At 65.3% G+C, this 24,955-nt stretch overlaps 1 protein-coding gene across 2 annotated transcripts; it reads left to right on the plus strand.

The window, feature by feature from the left end:
* The first annotated feature begins 1,685 nt into the window (after window positions 1–1,685).
* On the plus strand, window positions 1,686–23,490 carry LOC128137806 (semaphorin-3F-like). Of its 2 annotated transcripts, XM_052779002.1 has the most exons (18): window positions 1,686–1,857; window positions 11,292–11,452; window positions 11,622–11,684; window positions 12,460–12,579; window positions 14,017–14,097; window positions 16,286–16,379; window positions 16,768–16,887; window positions 17,873–18,012; window positions 18,089–18,203; window positions 18,415–18,484; window positions 18,611–18,755; window positions 18,872–19,094; window positions 19,930–20,018; window positions 20,564–20,604; window positions 20,832–20,990; window positions 21,073–21,140; window positions 21,904–22,037; window positions 22,129–23,490. In XM_052779002.1, the coding sequence occupies exons 1-18, from the start codon at window positions 1,746–1,748 to the stop codon at window positions 22,537–22,539; spliced, it is 2,346 nt and encodes a 781-aa protein (XP_052634962.1). In that variant the 5' UTR covers window positions 1,686–1,745; the 3' UTR covers window positions 22,540–23,490. The 2 variants fall into 2 exon arrangements, with proteins under 2 accessions (XP_052634962.1, XP_052634963.1); XM_052779003.1 differs by lacking the exon at window positions 14,017–14,097.
* Window positions 23,491–24,955: the final 1,465 nt, after the last annotated feature.

Below are 24,955 nucleotides of genomic sequence, written 5' to 3' on the forward strand. Positions count from 1 at the left end.
TTCCTAAAGCTGCCGGGGAGGGGGGGGAGGCTTGGATGGGGGGGTGGTTATTTAACTGCAACCAACTGGAGTTTTGGCTGGCAGAGGAATTGGGGGCTCGGGCTGTCCCGGCCCAGCGCTGATGGGAAGGGCAGAGCCTGGGAACGGGTGGGAGAAGGGGGGGGCCAGCCTGGAAGGGGACCGAATGCCAGTACAATGGAGCAGAGCTGGGTGTGCGCGGGGGGAGAAGAGCAAATCGAAATATTTACTGACTCCAAAGGCAAGAGTGAGAAAAAAATATTGAGCCCCAGGGAACGGCAGTGCCGCCGCACTCCGGGTCTTGCCCCGCTGCTCGAGGAAGCGCGTCGCCGGAGGGGCCGCGGCGGTGCCTGCCTGCCGGTGACGGTGTTGCTGCCCTTGTCCCGTTCAGGGCTGGGGCCGGACTCGTGGGTGCTGTGCACCCCGGGAGGGGCTGGCTGGACCACCCGGGTGGGCTGTGGGCAGGGTCCCAGGGTGCAGGATTGCCCCCCTTGCAGTTCAGCATCCCTCTCCCGGCGTGCCCCAAAGGGTTCCTGGCCATCTACCCAGCACCTTCGTGTGTGCCCGTCCCCTGTGGGGCTGCCCGGTGGCAGCTGGCAGAGCCGCGGAGGGCATGCCCCCGTGGGGGTGGCACGGTGGGGACCCCCCAGCTCAGCGTGCTGGCAGGCAGCGCCCGTCCCCGTGGCGCTGAGCCCCTTTGGCTGGGCTGGCCGGGTGCTCTCCGGATGTCCGAGCCCACCCGGGTACCGTGGCCCAGCACATCCCACCCTGGGTGTGCGGCTCCCTGGGGACGCGAGGGGCTTCCCACCACGGGCCTCCTCCCAAATCCTACCCTAAGCCTCCTGGAGCCCCCCGGGAGGGTGCTGCCTCGGGAGAGGGGCCTGGGCCCGAGGGGATGGTCCCTCTCCGGGAGGGGCAGCGGGGCACACCGGGGGCACTGCGTGCCGTGCTGTGCCGTGTCGTGCCGGGGTGCGTGTGTGGCTTGCTGGAGGCAGCTTGGCGGACTCTGCTCAGTGCCGGAGCCCCAGGGAGTCCAGCTGCCTGGCACACAGGCAGGGCTTTTTTTTTTCTTCTTTTTCTTCCTCTTTTATTTATGAAAAAAAAAAAAAATCCTTTTTTTTTTTTTTTTTTTGTACGTTCTTGGAATAATGAAGTCCAGATTTCCTTCATGTTGGAAAGATTTGATCCCGGCTCTGCTCGCTGTGGCTTTGCTGGGGGCTGGGAGGAGAGGTGGGGAGAAGAGGGCTGGGGATGGGACCTCTCTGGGTGCTGGGGGGGGGAGCCAGCCTGGTGGGGTGGGGATGCCGCAGGCTGGGGGGGGGCAAGGAAGGATGCTCCTCACCTGGGCAAGGCTCGCCGGCTTGGGTGGAGGAGCGTGCTGCAGCGGTGCTCGCCACCGTGCTCGCCTCGCCCTGTTTGCTTGGCTTGGCACCCAAGAAGGTGAGGCTGGCCACCCCCCGATTCCTGCCCCCCACCCCCCAGCCTGCTGAGCAGGGTTTAGCTGAGGGCCCCCCCTCCTCCCCGGGCTGGCTCCCAACCCTCCCCGGAGGATGCTGCGTGCCAGCGGGTGATGAAGAGTGGGATGGGGAGATGTCAGGCTTGTAACCCCCGGGGGGCTGGCGGGTGCAGCAAACTGACATCCCTCCCCCCTGTGCCCTCTTTGGCAGGCTCGCCCCCCCCCCCCCCCCGGAGTCCCCTCGACCTCGGCACCCAGGTGCGTGCCCACCATGCCCGTGGTCGGCGTCCTCCTCTGGGCCACCCTGCTGACTCTGGGCTGGCGGGCCGCCCACGCCAAGGACCACGGCTTCGCCACCCCGAGGGTCCAGCTCTCCTTCAAAGGTAAGAGCCTGGCGGCGGGAGTCGGGGGGGCAGGGTGGGACCCCAAGAGGGTGGAGGAGACAAGGGGCATCCTGGTCCAGGCTGCTGCTCCTCCTCCTCACCCGGGGGAGGGCATCAGCAGGCTGCACCCCTAGAAATCTCCGTCAGGATCCGTATCCCAGTGTGGCTGAGCTCCCCGTCTGCCCCCCCTTCCCAGCCTGGGGGGACTGGTAGCCCGCTCAGTCCCCCCAGTACACTTCCCCTCGCGGGTGGGCGGCTGGCTCCCTCCGTCTGGCAAAGCTGGGTGCCGAGGTGTGGGGAGCCCTCCCCCCAGCAGCCCCCCGAGTCCAGACAGCAGCTTGATGCCGCCCCGACCCCCCCAGCTGGTATTAACGCCTGGGAGCTGGCAGGGAGCCTGCAAGAGGCAGGAGGGGAGGATGCCGGGCGGGAGGGAAGGGGCTTAACCCTTTGGTACTGGGGCTGCCCAACCCACCCAGCCTGCTCTGGGAGCCCGGGGTGGGACCCCCGGGTCAGCTTTGGGTGCACGTTCGTGGAGGGGTTGGTCCTGAGCTCCTGCTGTGGGGATGCTGAGAGGGGGTGGGATGGGGGCAATGAGACAGGGCTCGGGGTTGCAGACCTCGAGGAGCGGAACACAAGGTATTCGGTGCCGCCATCGCCCTGGGTCCCACCGGGGCCGGCTACCCGCATGGATGCGTCCCAGCCCAGGGACGCGTGTCAGGAGGGTGACAGGCACGCGGAGCCTCTTGTCTCCCTCCCCTTGGGGTCCTGAGGAAGGCGAGCTGCCATGGGAGAGCCACGGCCGTGCTGCCTGCGCCCCTGCCTTGCCATCCCACCATGGCTTTGCCCTCCGGTCACGTACCGAACCGGCGAGCCCGGGATGCGGTGGCAGAGCCGATGGCGAGAGCGGCAGCTCCGGTCCGGCAGAGCCTGGCAGGAGGGGCCGGGGGGCTGACAGCAAGCATGGCGTGGGCAGGGTGAGCCGCTGGCATTAAAGGCTGGTCTCGGCAGGAAAAATGGCTGGTATGAAGAGGCTGAGGACAAGTCCAGGCTGGAAAGGAGTGAGCGGTTCCTCCCCGCACGGCAGGCACTGCTTTCTTCTCTGAAAGACAGTTCTGGAGGGTTTTTGGGGGCTGCCGGGGCACTTTGGCCGCTGCCGTTTCCCACCCACATATGTGTCCCTCATCCCGGCTCGGAGCATCTCTTCCTTGCAGCCGCGGTGAGGGGAGGCTCTGGTGAAGCCCCGGCTGGACCCAGCGCCCGCCGCCTCGGCGAGGTGTGTGTTAACGCCTGTGGCTGTCCCGCAGCCACCAACGTGCCCTGGAGTGGGATTAATTCCGGATAAGCGTGGTTAGGCCTGCTGTGCAGCAGGATGGGGGCTGGTTTGGGGTTGGGTTTTTTGGCCCTGGTTTGGTGGAGGAGAGGTCCCTGGCCATGCCCAGGGGACCTGGGAGTGTCACCCAAGTACCCATGTTGGGATCTCCGGTCCTCCCTCCTGCCTGGGGTGGTCTGGCAGGGCTCCCCCTGCCCTCGATGCCCAGAGGTGAGGTTGGCGGTGGGAGAAGGGCTGGTTCACACTGGCACACAGAGAAGAAATGCCGGCAGCATGCCGGATCCAAGCACATCAGGGTCGGGAAGGGATGCTGCTCGCCCCTTCCCTGCGTGTGCTCTTGCAGCGGTGGCGGTGGAGGAGAATTAGCCCAGGTCTTCCTCGAGGGCCAGCCGGGAGCCACACACTGAGCTGCCGGTAAGCGGCTTCCCTGAGTCGATAATCTGTCCGCAGCCTCCTCGAAGCCGTGGGGCGTCAGCGGCGCTTCCCGGCTGGTCCAGCCCCTTCTCTTGCTTGAGGAGCCCGGGCCGGTACCTAAATCCCCAGCCCCAAATCCCCCGGGACAGCTGTGGGCAGTGGGGCTGGGTGTGATGGGAGCCGGGGCCGTGGGTCACTGGTGTGATGACTTGGGCTGGGCTCTGCCAGCAGGGACACATCCGTGGTACCGTGGGGGACCCGGTGGCCATTGGTGCGGGCACGGCTGGAGGGATGCCGCTGGGGCTGGGGTGCAGGTCCCCACCGCCAACATCCCTCTGGCTGAAGCATCCCCTTGCCAATGCACTGCCCGGTGGGACCGAGGTGGCCGTGGCCTCGCGCGGGCGCCCGGCGGGGTGCCGGGGAAGGAGCTGTGCCGGCGGGAGCCGCCGTGTCCCCGTGTCTCCCCCCCCTCCCCACGGCGCCTCGCCTCTGCCGCGCTGCCTGGAGCCCTGCCAGCCCGGGGAGCGTCTCTGGGTTTGTTTGCCTTTGCTTGTTATCGCGCGCCGGAGGTTTGTCGCAGCTCCCCGGGGCCTGCGTCATCCTCTACGGAGCCCCATCATCTTGGAGTGCTTTAGAAAAAAATACATATAAAATAACGAAGCAATAGGAAAGGGGTTGGAACCAAGCTCCTTTGCCCCGGTGCAGGGTGATGGGCAGGACAGGGTCATCCCCTGGTCCTCCCGTCCATCCCGTGACCCCCGTGGTCCCTGTCCGTCTGTCCTCCCTCTCAAGGCTTTCCTGTCCGCGTGTCGGCAGGAGGAAAGAACACCGGCACGGAAAGAACAGCGCTGGGAGCGGCTCCGGCACAGCTCCCTTTTGCCAACAGCTCTTCCCAGATCCCAGCCCGGTGCCGGCCAGAAATAGGGTGGATATTTTTAATCATCTCCTTGCTAACAATCGCCCCTCACGGCCGTATGCATCCTGCGGCCCCCTCTCCTCCGGGCCTTCCTCTGTGCCGGGGGGCTCAGGCACCAGGGGGGGTCAGCTGCCCGGCTGCGAGGATGCAGGAGGTGCTGATGATGATGGTGATGGTGATTCATCCCTCCGTGTCCCGCTCCCCATCCGGCGTGGGAAAAGCATGTGGGAAGGAAGGGTGGGCTCTCGCCCCGAATCGCCATGGGAAGCCCTCAAGGTCAGGGCTCTCCATGGGGCTTCAAAGGGGGAGCCGCTCACACACCCCACACCCCCCCCCGCCACAGCAACGGGAACAGCCGTGCTGGCACCTCTTGGAAAAGCCGCGGCAGAGGTCCAGCCGGGGGGCAGCCCTGGCCAGGAGGGGCCGGGTGAAAGGCAGGGCAGTTCCTGCAGGGGGAAAAAATCACTTTAAAAAGAATAAATCAAGCATGGAGTCTCCTCTTGGCTCTGCTGCCAGCCCTCTGCGTGACCATGCTCCTCCCCGCCTTGTGCCTCAGTTTCCCCTCCCGCTGGCAGCTCGGTTGGTGGCCGGGGGACATCGGCACGCTTGATCCGGGGCGGGGGGTGGCAGATGGCTGGAGAGGAGCCCGGCGAGGGGGCCGTGTCCCCGGGGCCGCCCAGGCGCCCTCCTAAGCTGCTGCAGCTGTGGGCACCGCTTGGTGACAGCGGGTTGGGATAAACACGGTGGGGGGACACACGGGGGGGGGGTGCGCAGGCAGGGCCAAGGGCTTGGGGACAGCCAGCCCTGGGGACGTGTCAGGAGGGCCGGTGCTGGTGGTCCTCACCCCGATGTGGGTCAGGGGGTGTACTGGCCCCCCCATGCTGCTCCTCGGACCCCTCAAGGGCAGGGGGGACGTTGTGGTCCCCTCTCCCGTGCCCTGGGGGACGGGGACATGGGGCTGAGCCCTGTGACCCCTAAGAGGATTTCTCTGGCTGGGGCGGTGGGGGGCTGCGGCAGGGCCCCCTCACCCGCCGAGACCGGCTGCCGCTGGGGCTGAGCCCCCCAGGCTCCGGCTGCAAAGCTCCATAAGCTCCTTAACACCCCCCTCCATGTGATTTCAGCCCCCCCCGCCCCAAGCCAATATCTAATAAGCTCGTTATCCCTCGTATTAACGACGGTCCTCCTGGAGCAGCGCAGCCAGCGTGGCCCTTCCTGGGGTTCTGGCCTGTGTGCCCCCCGCGGCTCCAGTGCCGCCGGCCCCTGTCCAGGACACCCCCAGCCACTGCCTTCCCCGCTGCCTTTTTGGCACGGAGCAGATGGCCTGGAAAAGCAACTGCCTTCCCACCCAGCGTCTTGCCCTGCTCTCGGGCGCTGTGGAAGAAAATAATGTCAAAAAATTAAAAAAAAAAGCCCCACAGGCAGTGGGTGGGGACCCCTCAGCTCAGCTCTTTGCTTTTGGGGGGATTAAAGTGTTTTTTCCGAAGCCGGGCTCCTTCCCAAGGGGGTTTTCCTGCTGCTGGAGCATCCCCCTGGCTCAGCTCCCCAGTGGGGACCGGGGTCACCGCTGCCAAGGGATGCTCGGTGGGGACGGGGTCCCCCCTGCCAGCGATGCTCGCTGAGGCACGTCGCCCCGCAAGCACTTCAGGCAGGCTCGCCGGGGGATGAATCAGCGGTTTTGGCTGAAAAAATGTGGGTTTTCTTTTTTTTTTTTGTTTTTTTGGCCTGCGCCCAACTGGCCGGGTAGCAATGGCAGGGCCGGGGGGAGCACCCAGCCGGCCCCGCTTTCATCCCTAGGGATTTGACCCAGGCGGCCGTGGCACCTGTCCCCTGCCGCGGGGGCCGGTGGAGCGGGTGCCGGGTGCTGGCGTGGGGCGATGCTCCCGGGGGGGGACTGGAGATGGTCGGGGGTGGAAAGCAGCGAGCGGGAGCTGGAGCCATTTCATCTCCCAAGCCCCGGCAAGGCGGCTTCGGTTTCCTCCCACCTGTGAATCGGTTAAATGGGAAAAGAGCTTGGCTGGGGGCCACGGAAACTCTCTTATTACATGTAATTAGCTTAATTACATCATAAATAACCCATCAAGGGGTAGCAGAGTGACGCTCAAACAAATAAGCAATTCTGCTTTCATGGGGCGACCCACCCAGCTCTTTGATCAGCCCCAATAACAACAAATGCTTTAAACACGTGAGGGGACGCATCCAACCCCCCCCATCTCTCTCCCAGCATCGCTCCCCAACCTGCCGGGATGCTCTGCCAGGTACCCAAAAAGCTGCATCCCAAATTTCAAGCAGGGAAAAAATTAGGAGGGAGCATCTCCAAAATATAGGGCACACTTATAAATTTGTGGGATAAAACACTCTGGGATGGAGCCAGGATTTATCGCTGCTGGGCCGGGCTCCCTTGGGATGAGCGCTGGGCTTCTCCATCGGCATTTGGAGTGAATTCATTTGCCCCATGGAAAGAAAGGGCTCCCAAAAGGCGCTGCTGCCGCCAGCCGGGGGGGAGAACAGTTATTGAATATAAACATGCCGTGTAATTTACATGCTAATTATGTTGAATGCGCCACAAGCCCACAATTAGAAACTAATTAGGTGAGAGCGCCTGTAATTGGTTTTGGGGGGTGCAGCGATGGTGCACCTGGGGAGGTGACCAGCTCCAGTCCTAATGGCATTAATCCTTCATGACAGTGCCCTGGTGATGTTTGGGGGGGGTCAGGGGGATTTGGGGGGGCTGGGGTGGGGTGAGAAGCCCCCCAGGATGCTCAGTTTGTCGGGTACCCCCAAAATCTCACCCTTGCTTTGGAGATCAGCGCGGGTCTCTGTGCCGATGGTCGATGGGTGGGGACTGCTCATCCCTGCCCGACGGGGGACGGTGGTGGCAGCCGGCGAGGGTGGAGGTGTGGGCAGCTGCTGGAGCTGTAAATTCAGACTGAATTTGGCATTATGGGGGGAATTTGGCTTTGCAGAGCATGTAATCGGGCGGTGCTGCTCGCCGCTGCTGCGGGCAGGGCCGAGCGTCACCCCTTGTTGCCAGCCAAGGGTCTGACGGGTTCCTGGCAGCCGGCATCACTTGAGGGCGCAGGGTAATTAAATCTCAACACCCGAGGCCACCAAACGATGCTGGGGAGGCGAGTCCCGGGGGGCTTGGTGGGGACTCCGCGGGACGTCGTGAGGGGACGGTCCTCAGGGAGGCCACCCTGGCTGCGATGCCGGGTGGCTCCCGGCTCCGGTGCTGGGCAATTAAAATGGGATTAGGCTCCTGGCCAGCCGGGGAAGCTCTGCTGGTGCCGGGCTTGGCTGCGGGGATGCAGGAGGGAATATGCTCATCGGGGCGCATCGGCTAACGAGCCGAGCCGGCTTCTCCAGCCCTGGGGGGGGTCCGCTGCCCCGCTCCATCCCCAGGGGCACCCCACGGCTGCCGGGGGCAGGTTTGGGGGCACGGTGACGGATTAGGCGGGGAGGGCAGGGGGGTGGTGGTTCGAGAGGTCAGAGGTTGGGGCGGGGGCTCGCCCGCCCCTCTGTCCCCTTTGGAGAGGGCGTCACGGGGCAGCGGGTCTGTCACCGCCCCGCTTTGGGGGTGCCCCCTCTGATCGCTGGGGCGTGGGGGGCTGAATGGGGCTCCTGGCGGGGGGTCGGAGCCCTTTGTGCTGCTGGCCCTGTCCCCCGCCGAGTGCCCGGGCCGCCCATCCTGGTGGATGTGGGACATTTGGGACCGTCGCTGGCATGGGGCCCTCCGCTGCCAGTGTCCTGGTGCTGCCCAGCTCAGCCCCAGGGTCCCGGCCGGGAGGGGAGGGCGAGGACGGGAGCGCGTCCCCCAGGCCAGGCAGCGATGGCAGATGTGGGGCCGTCCCGGTGTGGGGGCTCCTGCCCGGTTTAACCGCCATCCCCGGCTCTGCCTGCACCAGGGTTGTCTCTGCCCCAAGCGGGATGGCTGGGCGCACAGTTCCGGGGCCGGCAGCGGGTCCACGGCACTGGGGATGAGCTCTCCTGCTCTGCCTGCGTCACCCCGCTGCCGGAGCCACCCTGCCCTTTCCTGGCTCCCGAGCTCCGGCCCCCACCGACACCAGCATCCCACCGGGGGAAACCCCAAGAAATTCATCCCGTGCCCCCAGGGCACCGTGTGGGGCACACACGCATGCACGCACACACTGTGAGGCACACACATGCATGCGTGTGCACGTACACACGCACTGCAGGACATGCACGTGTACACGCACACACACACGCTTGTGTACACATGCACACAAACAGTGCGTAGGACACGCACACAGTGTGGGACACACGTGTACACGCACCTTGCACTCTGTACGTGCACACACATACACGCTGCATGGGGCACACACACACGTTGCACGCTGTACACACGTGTGTGCGCACACACACACTGCACGGGCCAGCGGGGCAGCTGCAGGCCGTGGGGCAGGCAGGGACCAGACCCAGTGCACCATGGCACAGGCAGGGGCACCGTGGCACGGGCAGGGGACACCACGGGACAGGCAAGGGTGGCAGGCGAGCCAGCATGGGCAACAGGGAGCATCTGGAGCCTGGATGGGACAGGCAGGAGGAGGAGCGTACTGTGGAGTGGGCAGGTGGGCAGCCACCCCGGTGCCCCATCCTTTGCACTGTGCCACCCCACCTCTGCCATGGCGGGGGGCACCCCCGCTGCCCACAGCCCAAACCGCCAGCCCCTCCACGTGCCCGTCATGCTCTCCCTGTCCACCCAGTCCCAGCAGGGAGGATGACCGCCGGTCCCCGGCGGGAGGTTGATGTCACGTCCCGTGATGCCGTTTCCCGCAGCCTGCTCCGGCAGGTTTCCGCCCCGTGGTGCCTGGCCCGTACTGGCCTCACCACCACAGGTGAGTGGTGCCAACCGGGCTGCGGGTGCCCCGCCACGGGGCTGGGGACTGGGGAGCACCGCTGCCGGCTGTGGGACAGAGCGGGTTCTCACAGTGACACCGGTGGGCACCGATCTGGCCGTGCCTGGGCACCCCTGTGCCCCCTTGGCCTGGGCTCCCATGGAGACCACCCCTTTCCCCCAGCCAGCAGGAGGGTGGGTGCCCACCCTGCCCCAGAGGCGCTCATCCCCCTGCCAGCCCCCCAGCCCACCCGCGGGATGCCAAGCAGGGGGTCCCCAGAGCTGTGCGAGGGGGTCCCTGGCACCACCAGGGTGCCAGGGTACAGGGCACAGCCCCCCCCATCCCTCCCGCTCCCCAAAGAGGGCAGCCCCCCGCATCACCAGGGTGCCCAGGATGGGAAGGGACCCTGGGGACACCCGTGGGGACGTTGCCAGCTCCCTGTGGGGCTGGGAGGTGGGAGGTCAGGGGGATTTGCAGGCACTTGGCATCCCGGCTGGGAACGGCAGCTGGCCGCTGGAGCCCTGCCCGGCCCTGCCTGGAAGCCGGCGTGCTCCTTCCCGCTACTGACCTGCACGGGACCCTGCTGTGCTGCTGCCCGGGAAGGAGGGGGTCCCTGGGGGCTGCCCCCCAGCCCCAGCACCCGGTGCCTGCACAGGGCACGCCCCTGCATGAAGGGACAAATTTGGCAGGGTGGGAACGCTCATGGGGCCAGTGTCCCATGGAAATGGCATCCGAGGGCTGGGGGGGGCATCCAAAGGGGGTGACACCTCCAAAGGGAGTGGCGTCTGGGGCAGGGGTGTCCCATGGAGGTGGCATCCAGTGGCTGGGGGTGGCATCTGATTACTGTTGGTGGCATCCAAAGGGGATAGCACCTCCAAAGGGGATGGCGTTGGAGGCAGATGGCATCACATGGAGGTGTCATCTGATGGCTGGGGGTGGCATCCAAAAGGGGTGGAACCTCCAAAGGGGATAGCACCTCCAAACAGGGTGGCATCTGGGGCAGATCGTGTCCCGTGGAGGTGGCATCTGATGGCTGTTGGTGGCATTTAAAGAGAGTGGCACCTTCAAAGGGGGTGGCATATAGGGAAGATGATGTTCCATGGGGGTGGCATCTGACGGCTGGGAGTGGCATCCGATGGCTGTTGGTGGCATCCAAAGGGGTGGCACCTCCAAAGGGGGTGGCATCTAGGGCAGATAGCATCCCGTGGGGGTAGGGTCCTCTGTCTCGCTTGTGCCCTGGCCCCTGCCACGTGGTCCTTGGCACCGGCCCACATCATCTGCAGCACTTCTGCCTTCCATCTGGCTGCCTCATTGCACTTGTGAATATTCATGACCCTCATTATCGTCTTTCACTCGTTGCTCCCACACTCGGGCTAAAAATAACTTCCCAAGGGGGGATGGGGTGCGTGGGGCGGGGGAGAGGCTCGTCCCCTCCCTGGGAGCTGGCTCCTTGGGGTGCTGGCTCCTTGGGGTCCCAGCTCCCCCATCCGAGGAGCCAGTGACCCGTCTGGGATATGGGGTCGCAGGGCAGGAGAGGGACAGTGCTGGAGATTTTGGGAGCTGTGGGCTCTTGGCTGGGGTGCCAGGGAGCCCCCCCTTCCTGCCCCATCTCGATGGGAAGCTCTACTCCCTGCTGTGGGATCCTGGGTCTCCTGAGCCCAGGTCCTGCTGCCTGCTCCCCTGGCCACTCTTGGTTGTCCCAACTGGCCATGAGCATCTCCGTCATTGTCCCATGTCCTGCGCAGAGGTGGCAGCTTTGTGGCGCTCGTGGAGGGGGAGGTGGGCACCGTGGCCTGGAAGTGGGCACCTCCTCTCACAGGACATCCTCCAGCCAGGACCAGGCTTGGACTCAGGGGCAGAGATGGCACCGGGGAAGGCGGGGGACCCTGGGGTGCTGACACCTGCCCCTTTGCCCCCGCAGAGCTGAAGGCGACGGGCACGGCGCACTTCTTCAACTTCCTCCTCAACTCCAGCGACTACCGCATCCTGCTGAAAGACGAGGACCACGACCGCATGTACGTGGGCAGCAAGGACTACGTCCTCTCGCTGGACCTCCACGACATCAACCGCGAGCCCCTCATCGTAAGCTGCCATCGCGGGGTGGGAGGGGGCGGGTGGAAGGGGGGTAACCGGGCACCCGGGGGGTATTTCGGATGCCGGGGCAAGAGCTCAATGGGCATCGCTGGTGCTGGTGGGGAAGAGGTGGGGCCGGGTGGGAGCCCTGGTCTCCCCTGGGCTGGTGTCTCCGCAGATCCACTGGCCCGCCTCCCAGCAGAGGATTGAGGAGTGCATCCTGTCAGGCAAGAACAGCAACGTGAGTGGCCACCACGAACCCACGTCTGGTAGTGGTGGTGGGGCTGGTGGCCAGCACTGGAGGGGGATCCGTGTCCTCAGGTCCTACCCTGGAAAAGCCATCCCCCAGGTCCCCTGTAGTGCGGCAGCATCTGCAGCCATGCCAGGATGGGGTGGCACTCCAGGGTGTCGCGGTGTCCTGCCACCCTTTCTGTCCTAGCCATGCAGGTCCTGGAGAGCTTCATGGGCGAGTAGGAGGCCGAGCTCCCCACGCTGCTTCCTCCTGCCAGCCAGGGCTGGGCCCTCCGGCGTGCCAGCTCATGGCCCATGCCAACCCCTGACCCATGCCACATGCCCTCCCACGGCCCATGCCAACCCATGATCCACGACAAGCTGTGACCCATACCAACCCGTAACCCATACCATCCCGTGACCCATAGCAACCCATGCCCCATGCCAACCCATTGCTCTTTGCCAACCCATGGCCCATAGCAACCCCTGGCTCCATGCTATCCCAAGACCCACGCCATCCCATGACCCATACCAACCCATGACCACGCCGACCCGTGCCCCCCCACAACCTATGGCCCCATGCCATGTCCTGTGCCAGCCCATGCCCCATGCCAGCCTCCCATCCTCCCAGCTCCTTGGCCTGATTTCTCCCTTCCCCAGCTCCTACCCTGTGCCAGGGGGCTGGATCCCGTGGTGCCCGCCCCAGCGGGGGTGCTGGCAGGCAGTGGGAAGGGGGGTGCCCCTGTCCCCTTGCTGGGGTTGGCACCCCCTCTTCTGCTTCCCAGGGGGAGTGCGGCAACTTCATCCGCCTGATCCAGCCCTGGAACCGGACCCACCTCTACGTGTGCGGCACCGGCGCCTACAACCCCATCTGCGCCTTCGTCAACCGTGGGCGCAAAGCCCAGGTGAGGGGCGGGAGGGATGGGGGCGGCTGAGCCGGTGCTTGGCCTGGCAGTGCCGGCGCAGCCACCGTGGGACTGCAGCGGGGTGCGGGAGGGTGGCGCAGCACGGGTCGGCTCTGCTGGCTGCTGTCGGGAGGTTTGGGGGGCAGAGGGTTAGGGGGCAAGGGCAGGCTGGGAGGTGACCATGGCTAATGGTGCTGTGCTGCTGAGTGGGGCCAAGCCGCCTCTGCAGACCGAGGACTTCTCTTCATGCTGGAACTGGGCCACCCCGGCTGGACCCCGACGCCAGCTTCCATGCGATGTGCCCTCCCACCCCGCTGGCTGCAGCCACTGCTGGATCTCCACCGGCGTGAAGGACGAGTCCTCCCCGTCTTTCCACCCGCCGCCGGGCTGCCGAGCCCCTCACCGCAGATGCAGAGGATGCCCGGCACTGCACCAGCGCCGGCGTTGCACAGGGAGAACCATGGCAGGGGCAGTGCCAGCATGTGCGGCCATGTCAGGGACGTCCCTGGATGGATGTCACCCAGCCCCAAGGACCACGGCGTGCAGCGAGAGGGTGGTGTCAAAGCCACGTGCCACCGGGCTGGATGCGCGGCAGACAGAGGAGCACTTTCAGGACAGCCCCGGGAGGGAGCTGGTCACTGCAAGTAGCAGCGCGGGTGTCCCGGGGGGCCCCGAGCCCTGCGAGGTGTCCGTCCCCTCTGTGGTGGGCTGGCAGGTCCCAGTCTCTGTCCACTCCCGTGGTTGGAGCGAGCCGGGTGCCGCCAGCCTGAGCCGAGGGAGGAGCACGGCGCTGGATTTGGAGGACGGGCATCTGCCCCGGTGCCCCCAAGCCTGGCATGGGCACCGAGAGAGGTGGATGCTGCTCGGGCCACTCTAGATTGGGACTGGATTGGGACCGGATTAGGACCAGACTGGGACCACTGGGCAGTGGCAGCATTTGAGGAGGACCAGGAGTGCTGGTGCAATTGAGGACAGCATCGCGTGTCCCCTCCAGCGGAGCCAGCAGCGGTGCGGCAGGGACGGGGTTCCAGTGACCCCGCGGTGACGGTAGCTTCCCCTGTGCCGTGGCTCGGCGCCGGGGTGTTGCTTCTCTGCACAGGGCGCTGCCAGCTGGGTGGCAGGTGCCATCTTTGCGTCCCCAGGTGTGAGCCCAATGTGGCTGGCTGCGGGCAGCCGCCTCTCTGCTCAATCCTGCCCTGCGCCGGGGCACCCCGGTGCTGCGGGAGAGAGCAGGATCCGTCCTGGAGAAGCTCGTGCTGGAGGCCAGCCCAGCCCAGAGCATCCAGGGACCCCCACCAGCACCACCCAGGGGGACCGTGGCTTTGCTGCTCCACGAGCACCCATCACCCCAGCTCTTGGGGTCCCCCCACCTGCCCCTGCCCCGGGGGGTCCTTCCCCCCGCCGGTGCTAACTCTCTGCCCTGCTCCTTTTCCCCAGGGGTTTCCGCCGAGCCAGCCGGGAGGCCGGGAAAGCAGATCCACCGACGGCCCCCTCAGCCCGAGACCAGCACAAAGCAAGGTGGGAACCGGTCTGGGAGCCCGCCGCAGCCGTGCCCACCTCTCCCCTGGGGCACGCCGGAGCCGCGGGCTCCTTCTCCTTCCCACCGGCATGCTTCCGACCCCCAGGCCAGGCGCCCCGTGGCGTGGGCATCCCCACCGTCTCCTTCCCTCTCAGCGCAGCATCTTCCAGCCACCGGCCTGGCATCTGCTCTCATTCTCTCACTAACTCCTTCCTCCCAGGCCACATACGGACCCCCTGTGGGGGACACTGTCAGGGATGGTGGCTCTCCCCCCGGCCACCAGCTTTGGCTGGCTCCAGGCTTGCCGCGTCCCTTGGAAGTGGGGCCGCGTGTTGGCAGAGCCACGGGGCTCGGGATGGTTCAGGGGAGGATGCCAAGGCAATGTGCAGGAGGTGTTTTGGTAGGGTCTACAAAAACATCGCTGAGCAACTGCTTCGCCCTGCCCTGGGAGGGGCTTGTGTCATCCCAGGGCTCAGGGAGGCGACGGTGTCCCCGGCTTCTGGGGACACCCAGCATCCAGCCCACCCTGACAGTGTCACCCCCCGAGCCTTTCCCCTCCGGACTAACATGGGTCAGTGCATGGGCCGGGGAGCGCGTGGGGCGCGGGCACCCTGCGGCAGCCTGGGGCTCCCCGCTGCCCATCTCTCTGCCCCCCCCCAGCCCCTCCGCTCCGAGGGCGGGTGGTAGGGGGGCAGAGGGTGATGCTTGGTCGCGAGCATCCCGCCAGCTGTGGGCAGCTCCTGCTGCCGACTTCCCCGGTGCCACCTGGGGAAGCGCCGTTGCCATTTCAGGCCCCTCGGATCCCCCTCGGTTCCTCCCTCCATGCCAGATCTGGCCCCAGCATGTGCAGGGAGAAGCTCCCTGGTGCGGCTCCCTGTGCCCTGAGCAAGGGCTACCTGGGGGCTGCCAGCACCCAATTTCTGGCAGCTCCAGTACGTTTGAAGGCGCATTAGCCAAACACTGGTGCAGGCACAGCGATGGCTTGTGGGTTGCCCAGCCAGGAGGGTGAGATGGCACGGCCAGGGCCAGGGCTTTGCTGGAGAGCCAGGTTGTCCCTGCGAAGGGTTTGCCCAGCTCGGGAGCGGGGCCGGCTCCGGGCAGAGGCATTTGTGATGGTGACGTTGGCGCAGGCGGCGCGGTGCAGCGATGGGGATGGCAGAAGCGTGGCCGTACCTATCTCTGGGGCTGGGGTGCCCCAGGAGGAGGGAGCTGGCTTGAGCAAACCCTCAGTGGGAGATGTGCACGGTGAGCATCTCGGTTCCTCAACCCCTCCTGCCCTTCCTGGAGCCGGGGGCTCTGCCAGGACCCTGCTTGCCTCTTGACAGAGGGTGGCCACCACCATGTCCATCACCCCTGCATCAAAGCCAGGGCACGGGGCCAGCGAGCAGCTCTGCCATACCGATTTGGTTGCCCAAGGTCCCCCCCGCCACAGCCGGGCTCCCCGCGGGTGCTGCCATGCTGCTGCTTCATCCTGGCTCTGGGGGTCCATATGCTGGGCCAGCCTGGCCCTGCCTGCCCCCAGCCGGCACCGGCAGAGGATTTTTGTGTGCGTCTCTGGAGGCAGTGTGGGTCTCGCCCCTTGCTGGGGATGTGTGATGGTGCTGGGGATGGCCACAAGGAAGGCAGAGATGACAGTGGGGAGATGGCTCCTAACGGCGTGGGGGCAAATCCCCTGGAGTGGGCACAGCATCTCACCACGATGCCACTCTGGTGGTGCCCGCTGGAAAAGGGGTCCTGGTGAGAGAAGCGAGGCGAGTCCAGCAGCTGAGCTGTGCCAAGCTGTGCTGCTGGCCAGACCCTGCCTGCCGAAGCCGCTGGAGCTGCATGACCTGGAGCTGGCCAAGCGGCGATGTGGAGCGTGGCCAGCCAGAGCGAAGAGGTGGCCGGAGGGAGATGTTTGTACAGAAGCGGACCTGGGGCATGGATGCCCCATTTCAGCCTGGCGGCTCAGCCAAGTCTCCAAGCAGTGGAGGACACGGAGAAGCACCCAGCAACGTTGGAGGAATAGCTTGTGGGGGCTTCAGCTTCTCAGGAGACCTGCAGAACCCTGGTGTGGTCCATCCGCATCTGTTCTCGCTGCTGGGCTCCATCCTGGAGGAGGCTGCCTCTCCTGGTGGGCTTTGGAAGGTGCCACAGGGATGGAGGGGTGAAAGACTAACCAGCTTCTCCGTTTGCTTCCTTCTCCAGGATTATATCTTCTACCTGGAGCCAGACAAGCTAGAGTCGGGCAAGGGGAAGTGTTCTTACGACCCCAAAGTAGACACCGTCTCTGCATTAATAAGTGAGTCCTGTAGCTCCCCGGGGCTGGCACTGCCTGCGTTGGGCAGAGGGAACATGCAGGCGAGATGGGACAACTGCTCCCACCGTCTTCCTGCGTTGCCCAGATATCCCCCAGGAGTCGGTATCCTGCCCCTGCCACCCCTGCCCACTCTCCAGCTGCAGATGGCCGGGCACCCGGGATGCCCAGTCCTTGGGCACCTGGCCCAGTGTAGGTGGGGGTCCTGGTTACAGACCAGTGCCAACCTCCCGAGCTCTCTGGGATGTTGACAGGCAGTGTCTCTTTGTTGCCTGGTGGCTACCGGCCAGGGCTGGGGCTGGATGGAGCCCCAGGCGGTGGGAGAAGGTGGGTGGATGGGACTAGGTGGGGGTCTGATCTCTGCCCTCTGCAGATGAAGAGCTCTATGCTGGCGTCTACATCGACTTCATGGGCACGGACGCAGCCATCTTCCGCACCATGGGCAAGCAGACAGCCATGAGGACAGACCAGTACAATTCACGCTGGCTCAACGGTGAGTTCGGGTGTCACTGGTCCAGGTTCCCTGGGGACCCCAGGGCTCCAGCCCTAGAGATGAGACCCATCGTGTCATACTCTCTCCTTCTGCCAGGACAGAGACAGTAGCCAGCATGGGTAGGTGGATAGGAGGTGTTGTGGGATGGATGGATGGATGGATGGATGGATGGACGGACAGATGGGTGGACAGATGATGGATGGATGGGTGGTTGACAGTTGATGGATGGGTGGACAGATGGTGGATGGATGGGTAGATGGATGGATAGATGGATGGATGGAAATCTAGGCAGAAGAGCAGAAGGGTGGCTGTGTGGGGCAGTGACAGATGTGCTGGGAGCTTTGCTGGGCGGCAGGAACAGCCAGCTGGCGAGAGATGGGGCTGGCTCTGCCAGAGTCCGTGAGTAGGTTTCTGCAGGGCTGAGATGTCAACCATGTCGCCTACAGTCAGTGACCCCAAGCGTTCATCCTGCCCCCCCTTGGAGCACCCCTGCCCGCAGGGCGGCAGCTGAATAAACAGAGCAGAGCAGATGGGATGATCCTGCTGGGCCGGGGAGCCGGCAGGGCGGTAACCCGAAGAGGGGGAGCTGTCAGCGCAGGCTGGGTACCAGCTGATGGATGGCAGGGAGAAGCTTCCTGAGAAGCTTCCAGGCTGTGGTTCCTCCCTGCGGGGGGGAAGACCAGTTCCCACCGCCTCTGCTCATAGAGCTGCTGGAGCTCTCCACCCTGTGGACCTCAGGGATGCTCCAAGAGACCTCACGGATGCTCTGAGCCCCTCCTGGAGCACCAATGACCACCAGAGAGACCCGGTTCCTCAGCCCACCTCTGCAGCTCTGGTCCAGATCCAGCTCTCACGCTGTGACCACAGCAGTGCTTTTCCAGAAGCAAGGCGATGCCGGAGGAGAGGGGGGCTCAGCATCCTGCTGCAGCACAGGGCAGGGGGTGCCGCCGGGCTGACGGTGCCGTGCCGCGCCATGCCGTTCCAGACCCGGCCTTTGTCCGCGCCCAGCTCATCCCCGACAGCAGCGAGAGGAACGACGACAAGCTCTACTTCTTCTTCCGAGAGAAGTCGGCCGATGCCCCGCTGAGCCCTGGAGTCTATTCCCGCATCGGGCGCATTTGCCTGGTAGGTGGAGCGGCGGGCAGGCAGGGGAGCGGACAGGGGGGCGGGCAGGGCTGAGCACGGGGGGTCTCTGTTGCAGAACGACGACGGGGGCCACTGCTGCCTCGTGAACAAGTGGAGCACCTTCCTGAAGGCCCGGCTCGTCTGCTCCGTGCCGGGACCCGACGGGATTGAAACGCACTTCGACGAGCTCCGTGAGTGGGCGAGGAGGGGAGCGAGGGCCTTCTCCACCCTCACGGGCTTGGGGGCACCCTGGGGAGGTCTGGGGACCCCCTTGTTGCTTGCTGCCCCTCACCTTTTACTCTCCCATGGGGAGCTGCTCTCCCCGCTGCCCTGGTATCCCTGGGTGTGAGGGGGTCCCTGCCCACCTTCCCCATGGTGATACCCCCATCTTTCTGTCCCAAGAGGACGTCTTCATCCAGCAGACTCAGGACACCAAGAACCCCATTATCTACGCCGTGTTCTCCGCTTCAGGGTGAGTGCTGACCCTCCCAGCACAGGGCAGTGGAGGGGGGGGGGCCCCAACTGGGTGGGGGTCCCAGTGATGCCGCGGTGGCAGGCAGCACCAAGCCGGAGAGTGGCAGCAGGTCCTTCCTCCCAGGTCGGTCTTCAAGGGCTCTGCCGTGTGTGTCTACTCGATGGCCGACATCCGCATGGTCTTCAACGGGCCCTTCGCACACAAGGAGGGACCCAACTACCAGTGGATGCCCTACACGGGCAAAATGCCCTACCCCCGGCCGGGCACTGTAAGTATCCCTTGGGCACGTGTGGGGAGGTGAGGCGGCATCTGCCAGGCAGCCAGCACCCTCGGACCTGTGCCCACATACCGGGTCACCGAGCGCTGGTGGCATTTGTGCTGCAGTGCCCCGGGGGGACCTTCACCCCGTCCATGAAGTCGACCAAGGACTACCCTGACGAAGTGATCAACTTCATGCGCGCACACCCGCTGATGTACCACGCCGTCTACCCCACCCACCGCCAGCCGCTGGTGGTCCGCACCAATGTCAACTACCGCTTCACCACCGTGGCCGTCGACCAGGTGGACGCGGCAGACGGGCGCTATGAGGTGCTTTTCCTGGGCACAGGTACCCACGCCGCGCACCGCGGGGAACGCAGCATGCTCCGGCGCGGCCCCGGAGGGCACGGGCACCACCAGGGCTGGCCAGAGCACGGTGCCCTCCGCCACGCTGGAGCAGGGTGAGGGGCTGAGACCCCCCCCTGAGATCCCTGCCCCTCCTCGAGGCTCCAGCCTGGTTCTTCCCCTGCCCTGGTGCCCATCCCACAGACCCCACCATCCAACCTGGTCCTTCTCTTAGCCCAGTTCCCATCCCCGGAGCCGGCGATTCAGCATGATACCTCCCATCCTAGGGATGCCACCATCCAACCTGGTCCTCCCCCTGCCCTGGTGCCCATCCCAGGGGGCCCACCATCCAGCCTCATTCTTTCCTGACCCCAGCGCCCATCCTACGTGCTTCCCGTTGCCCATCCTAAGCCCACCATCATCTAGCCTTCTGCCTCCCCTGCCTGACTGCCCATCCATCCTAGAGGCACCAGCATCCAGCCCTGTTCTTCCCCAGCCCCAGTGCCCATCCTGGGGGCACCATCATCCAGCCCGGTGCTTATTCTGCTCTGACGTGCATCCCAGAGCACCCATGATCCATCCTGGTCCTTCCCCTGCCCCGCTGCCTGTCCCCAGCTGCTCTCCCCACCCTGCCCTGAGTGGTGGCAGTCCCTAGCTGCCGGGTGAGCCGGTACACCACACCCCAGGCACAGCCGCCCGCTGTGGCAGGAGAGAGATGGGGATGGGCTTGGGGGGGATCCTTCCTCCCCCCAGCCCCAGCAGGGACCCCCTTCCCAGGCAGGGAGGGCGCAGGTGCCCAGGGATGGCACTGAGCGCCCGGGCACCATGGTGTCTTGCAGATCGGGGCACTGTGCAGAAGGTCATCGTGCTCCCCCGGGATGACATGGAGACGGAGGAGCTCATGCTGGAGGAGATTGAGGTGTTCAAGGTAAGGGCTGGTCTGTCCTCCACCTGCTGCTGAGTGTCCTCAACCCAGCCAGCCAGCCAGCCCCTTGGGACACCAGCCAGCCCTTTGGGACACCAGCCAGCCCCTTGGGACACCAACCAGCCCCTTGGGACATCAGCTAGCCCCTTGGGACAGCAACCAGCCCTTTGGGACACCAGCCAGCCCCCTTGGGACATCAGCTAGCCCCTTGGGACACCAGCCAGCCCTTTGGGACACCAGCCAGCCCCTTGGGACATCAGCTAGCCCCTTGGGACACCAACCAGCCCTTTGGGACACCAGCCAGCCCCTTGGGACACCAACCAGCCCCTTGGGACATCAGCAAGCCCCTTGGGACACCAGTCACCCCTTGGCCAGCTCTGGAGGGACCCCAAGCGTTGGTCGTCCTGCCTGCTGCCCCCTCGCAGCTCCCCCTGCCCGCTCCTGCCCACCCCAGCTGCCTTGCAAGGGGTCTGAGGTGCCCACCCCGGGGCCGCAGTGTGAGGCCAGGCGGTCACCCCTCCATCTCCTTCGCTCCTGCTCACATCTAGGTGCCGGCACCCATCAAGACGATGACCATCTCCTCCAAGAGGGGTGAGTCACGCCACGTGGCAGGGGGGCTGGGCAGATCCCATCACCAGCCTGGCCGCGGCACTGCCTGGCTTCACTGCAGCACCAGAGCAGGGGGCACGTGGGTGGCCCCGGGTGGCTCTGGTGTCTCAGCCGGTCCCAGAACCTGGAGGCCGCAGCTCATTCTGTGGGGTCCTTGCAGGGCGGGGACAAGACGGCATCTCACCCTGTCCTCCTTGTCCCCCAACAGCAACAGCTGTACGTGTCCTCGGCCGTAGGCGTGACCCACCTGGCCCTGCACCGCTGCGACGTGTACGGGGAAGCCTGTGCCGACTGCTGCCTGGCCCGGGACCCCTACTGCGCCTGGGACGGCAACGCCTGCACCCGCTACTCCGCCTCCTCCAAGAGGTTACGGGGGGCCGGGGGAGAGCGGCAGGGAGGGACCCCCCCCGGCCCCGGGCTCCCCCGCTCACCTCCCGCCTCCCCACAGGCGGAGCCGGCGGCAGGACGTCCGGCACGGCAACCCCATCCGCCAGTGCCGAGGCTACAACTCCAACGGTGAGTGAGGTCTGGGGCACGGCCCCGCGGCGTGGGGGGGCAGCTGGGGGGGCATGCTGAGGGCAGGGGTCAGGAGGGTGTGGGCAAGGGCCAGAGGGGGACACGGGGGGATGGATCCCCTGGTGGGTTGGTGGTTGTGTGGGTGGATAGATGGGAAGAGGGTGAGCGTGGGTGGATGGATGGATGGATGGATGGATGGAAGGATGGATGGATGGATGGAAGAATGGGTGAATTGATGAAAGAATGGATACATTGGGGAGGAGGATGAGCACAGATGGGTGGGTTGGTGGGTGGGTGGATGGATACATTGGAGAGAATGAACATGCGTGGGTGGATGGATGGATGGACGGATGCATTGGGATGGAACATGGATAGATGGATATGTTGAGAAGGAGAATGAGCAGATTTGAATGGGTGGATAGAGGGATGGATGGATGGATGGATGGATGGATGGATGGATATGGTGGGGAGAAGTATGACCACAAGTTGATGGGTGTGTACATGAATGAATGGATGGATGGATACTTAAGAGGAATATGAACGTGGGTGGGTGGGTGGATGGATGGATGGACGGGCGCCCTTGTGGAAGCGTGGCTACACTAGAGGAGGAGGTGCACATTTGCTGGGTGGCTGGGGAGCAGGCAGACCTGTGGCTGGAGGTGGACGGGAGCTCTCCCTTGGAGAGCCGGCGGGCTGGGCAGGAGGGCAGCAGGGCAGGGGCACGGAGGCGCGTGACCCGGCTGCCCGTGGCCCACCCCTGCAGCTAACAAGAACGCAGTGGAGGCTGTGCAGTACGGGGTGGAGGGCAGCACCGCCTTCCTGGAGTGCCAGCCCCGCTCGCCCCAGGCCAGCATCAAGTGGCTGCTGCAGAAGGACAACAGCGACCGGCGGAAAGAGGTAGGGCAAGGGCGCTGCACCCGGGGGTGCCGGGGGGTGCCGGGGTGCCAGGCACCAGCCAGCTGAGCCGTGCCACCTCTCCCCCCCGCAGCTGCGGGTGGAAGGCCGGGTGCTGCGGACGGAGCAGGGCTTGCTGCTGCGCGCCCTCCAGCTTGCCGACAGCGGCCTCTACTCCTGCACCGCCACCGAGAACAACTTCAAGCACACGGTGACCAAAGTGCAGCTCCGTGTCCTCAGCAGCCGTGCCGTCCATGCCGTGCTGGTCCAGGCGGAGACCCCCCCTGGCCTGCCGGGTGCCCCCACTCCCCGCTACCAGGACCTGCTGCAGCTCCTCACCCAGCCTGAAATGGGACTCCTGGACCAGTACTGCCAGGGCTACTGGCGGCACACGGCCGCCAGCCCCCCCCAGCCGCTGGCTGGCCTCAAAGCCAAGGAGCAGCAGGACCAGAAGAAGCCTCGAAACCGCCGGAATCACCAGCCAGAGACCTACAGGCATACATGAAACCGTCATCAGGGACTTTGCTAGCACAGTGGTCTATTTTTCCCCCCTTTTAATATTAAAAGTATCTATAAATAAATATATATATATATATACATCCACGCACACACACACGCAGACACACGCGCTCCCCCCTCTCCCGGGAGATGGTATTTATTTGTAGGTTGTACATAGTCACTGGGGTGATGCGACCCCTGCCTCCCAGCCCCGGGGAGGAGCAGGGACCCCCGGGGCGGCCGCAGCCAGCATCACTGTCTTCCCCCCCACCCCAGGACCCCAGGATCCTGGCGTGCGGGGACCACCGGACATCACGGCCGCTGTTTCCCTACAGCAGGGGCACAGCACCGTGCTGGGAGCCAGAGGTGCTGGGTCCCGGTGTGGGAGGGGGTGATGCCCTGGGGAGGGGGACAAACCCCAGCCAGGGGGGCATGAGGCAAGGGGAGAGGTGGCACCAGACAAGGTCTGCTCCCCACAAGCTGGGCACAGCCCTCGCAGCTTTGTGGCTCAGTTTCCCCACCTGGTTATTGAGGACCAAGTGCTTTCTGTGGGGAAGCTGCAGACCACCAGGCAAGCCCCGGACAAGGGAGCTGTGGGGCCAGGGTACACGGCCCTGTTCCTCTCCCTGGGGTCTTGGAGGGGGAAGACAGGACCCTTGAGACAGGACCCAGGTGTCCAGGCCATGGTGGGGTCTCAGCCAGGGTCTTTGGGTGGGGAAGGGAAGGAGAAGGGGCCATGCTGGGGTAAAAACCTCGAGGAGCCTCCAGTGCTCACTGGCACTGGCACCCACAGGTGTTCGGGGCACCCAGCCCATTAGCTGCCCCCTCGGGGCACCCTGGCAGGTGTGGGGGGTTGTAAATAGTTGTACATGGGAAGCGCAGGGGTGGCTGGGGCCAAGAAAGTGCCCCCCCACTGCAGCCGGGGACACCCCCAAATAAACACTGGCTTTGGGATGGACGTGGGTGCCTGCGTGTGCTGTGTCGGGGACCGGGAGCGGGCAGGGAGCAGGCAGGCGGGGGCTGCGCTGCTGCCTGGCCCCCGTCACATAATCCCCTTAACTCTGCCCCCCAGCCCTGCCGGGGGGTGCAGAAGTCTGGGCTGCAGCCGGGGGGGAAGCGGGGGGGGGCCCTGGGCATGCACATAGCAGCGGTGTGCTGGGAACACTGGGGGCACTGGGTGGCGTTAAGGGTGCTGGGGGTGGGCACTGGGCGGGATGGGGGATGCAGGGAGGTGTTAGGGGTATGCTGGGGGTGTACACTGGTCTAGGCTAGCGGCCAGTACTGGGTGTTACTGGAGGCACTGGGAGCACTCGGAGTCAGTACTGGGGGCACTGGGGAAAGTACTGGAGCACTAGGATTTGGTACTGGGGGCTGGTACTTGGTGGCACTGCAGGCATGGGGCAGGGGGCGGACTCTACAGGGGACACTGGGGGTGGTAGTGGACGATACCGGGCCGTACTGGGAACACTTTAGTCGGTACAGGGGGCAACGGGGGGTGGTACCAGCCTCCTCTGGGCAGGCCCGGGAGGCACTGGTGTCAGCGCTGGGAGGTGCGGGGCTACACTGGGGGTAGTACTGGGTACGCTGGGGGCGGTGAAGGGCTGTACTGGGGGCAGTACTGGGGGCGGCGCAGGGCTGTACTGGGGGAGCTGGGCTGGCTCCTTCCGCCCCCTGGCGGCCGAGGTCGGCGCTGCACCAGCCCCGCGGTGCGGGGGGGCACTGGGGACATCGCGGGGGGGTCGGGACACGGGTCACTGGGCTCTACTGGGGACACCTGGGGGAGTCCTGGCAGGGCCTGGGGACGCTGGGGGCCGGGGCGTGGGGACACAGAGGGGTTACTGGGATGTCCCTGGGGACACTAAGTCTTACTGGGGTGGCCACGATGGCAGCGCTGGGGACGTGGGAGGGGGGGAACTGGTGGCCCAAGGACACTGGGGAGGGGCACCGAGCGGCCTGGGGACATTGGAGGGGTCACTGTGGTTGGTGTGGGAGCACGGGGGTGGCACTGGGGTGCCCCTGGACACTGGGCAAGGTTTTTTGGGGGGACATATCCTGAGGACACTTTGGGGGGAATGGGAATGCTTGGGGACACTGGGATTTCTCCTTGGGGAGTGTTACTGGGCTTGGAGACCCCGGGGATGGTACTCGGGCACTCCCTGAGAGCATTGTGCAAGTGTTGCTGGAGGCGACTGGGGACACTCCAGAGAGTGATGCTGGGCTGGCTTGGTGACACTGGAAGTGTACTGGTGGGTGGCTGGGGACACTAAGGAGTGCACCCGGGAGGCCTGGCGACATTGGTGGAGGGTCCTGGAAGGGGGTCTGGGGGCACAGGGTGGGGTGACTGGGGCTGGCGTTTGATCACAGAGGGGAGGGGCTCCTGGGGACACTGGGCACAGGGACCTGGGGACACTGGGATGGCTTAC

The sequence above is a fragment of the Harpia harpyja genome, chromosome Z, assembly GCF_026419915.1.
Source record: "Harpia harpyja isolate bHarHar1 chromosome Z, bHarHar1 primary haplotype, whole genome shotgun sequence".
Taxonomy (NCBI): domain Eukaryota; kingdom Metazoa; phylum Chordata; class Aves; order Accipitriformes; family Accipitridae; genus Harpia; species Harpia harpyja.

Excerpts from the sequence above, each read along its gene's own strand:
- LOC128137806 (XM_052779002.1), top strand. The coding sequence starts at position 1,746 with ATGCCCGTGGTCGGCGTCCTCCTCTGGGCCACCCTGCTGACTCTGGGC. Across the intron at positions 11,685-12,459 it reads TGTCAGGCAAGAACAGCAAC|GGGGAGTGCGGCAACTTCAT; the intron begins GTGAGTGGCCAC and ends TCTGCTTCCCAG. Across the intron at positions 19,095-19,929 it reads GGTGCTTTTCCTGGGCACAG|ATCGGGGCACTGTGCAGAAG; the intron begins GTACCCACGCCG and ends GGTGTCTTGCAG.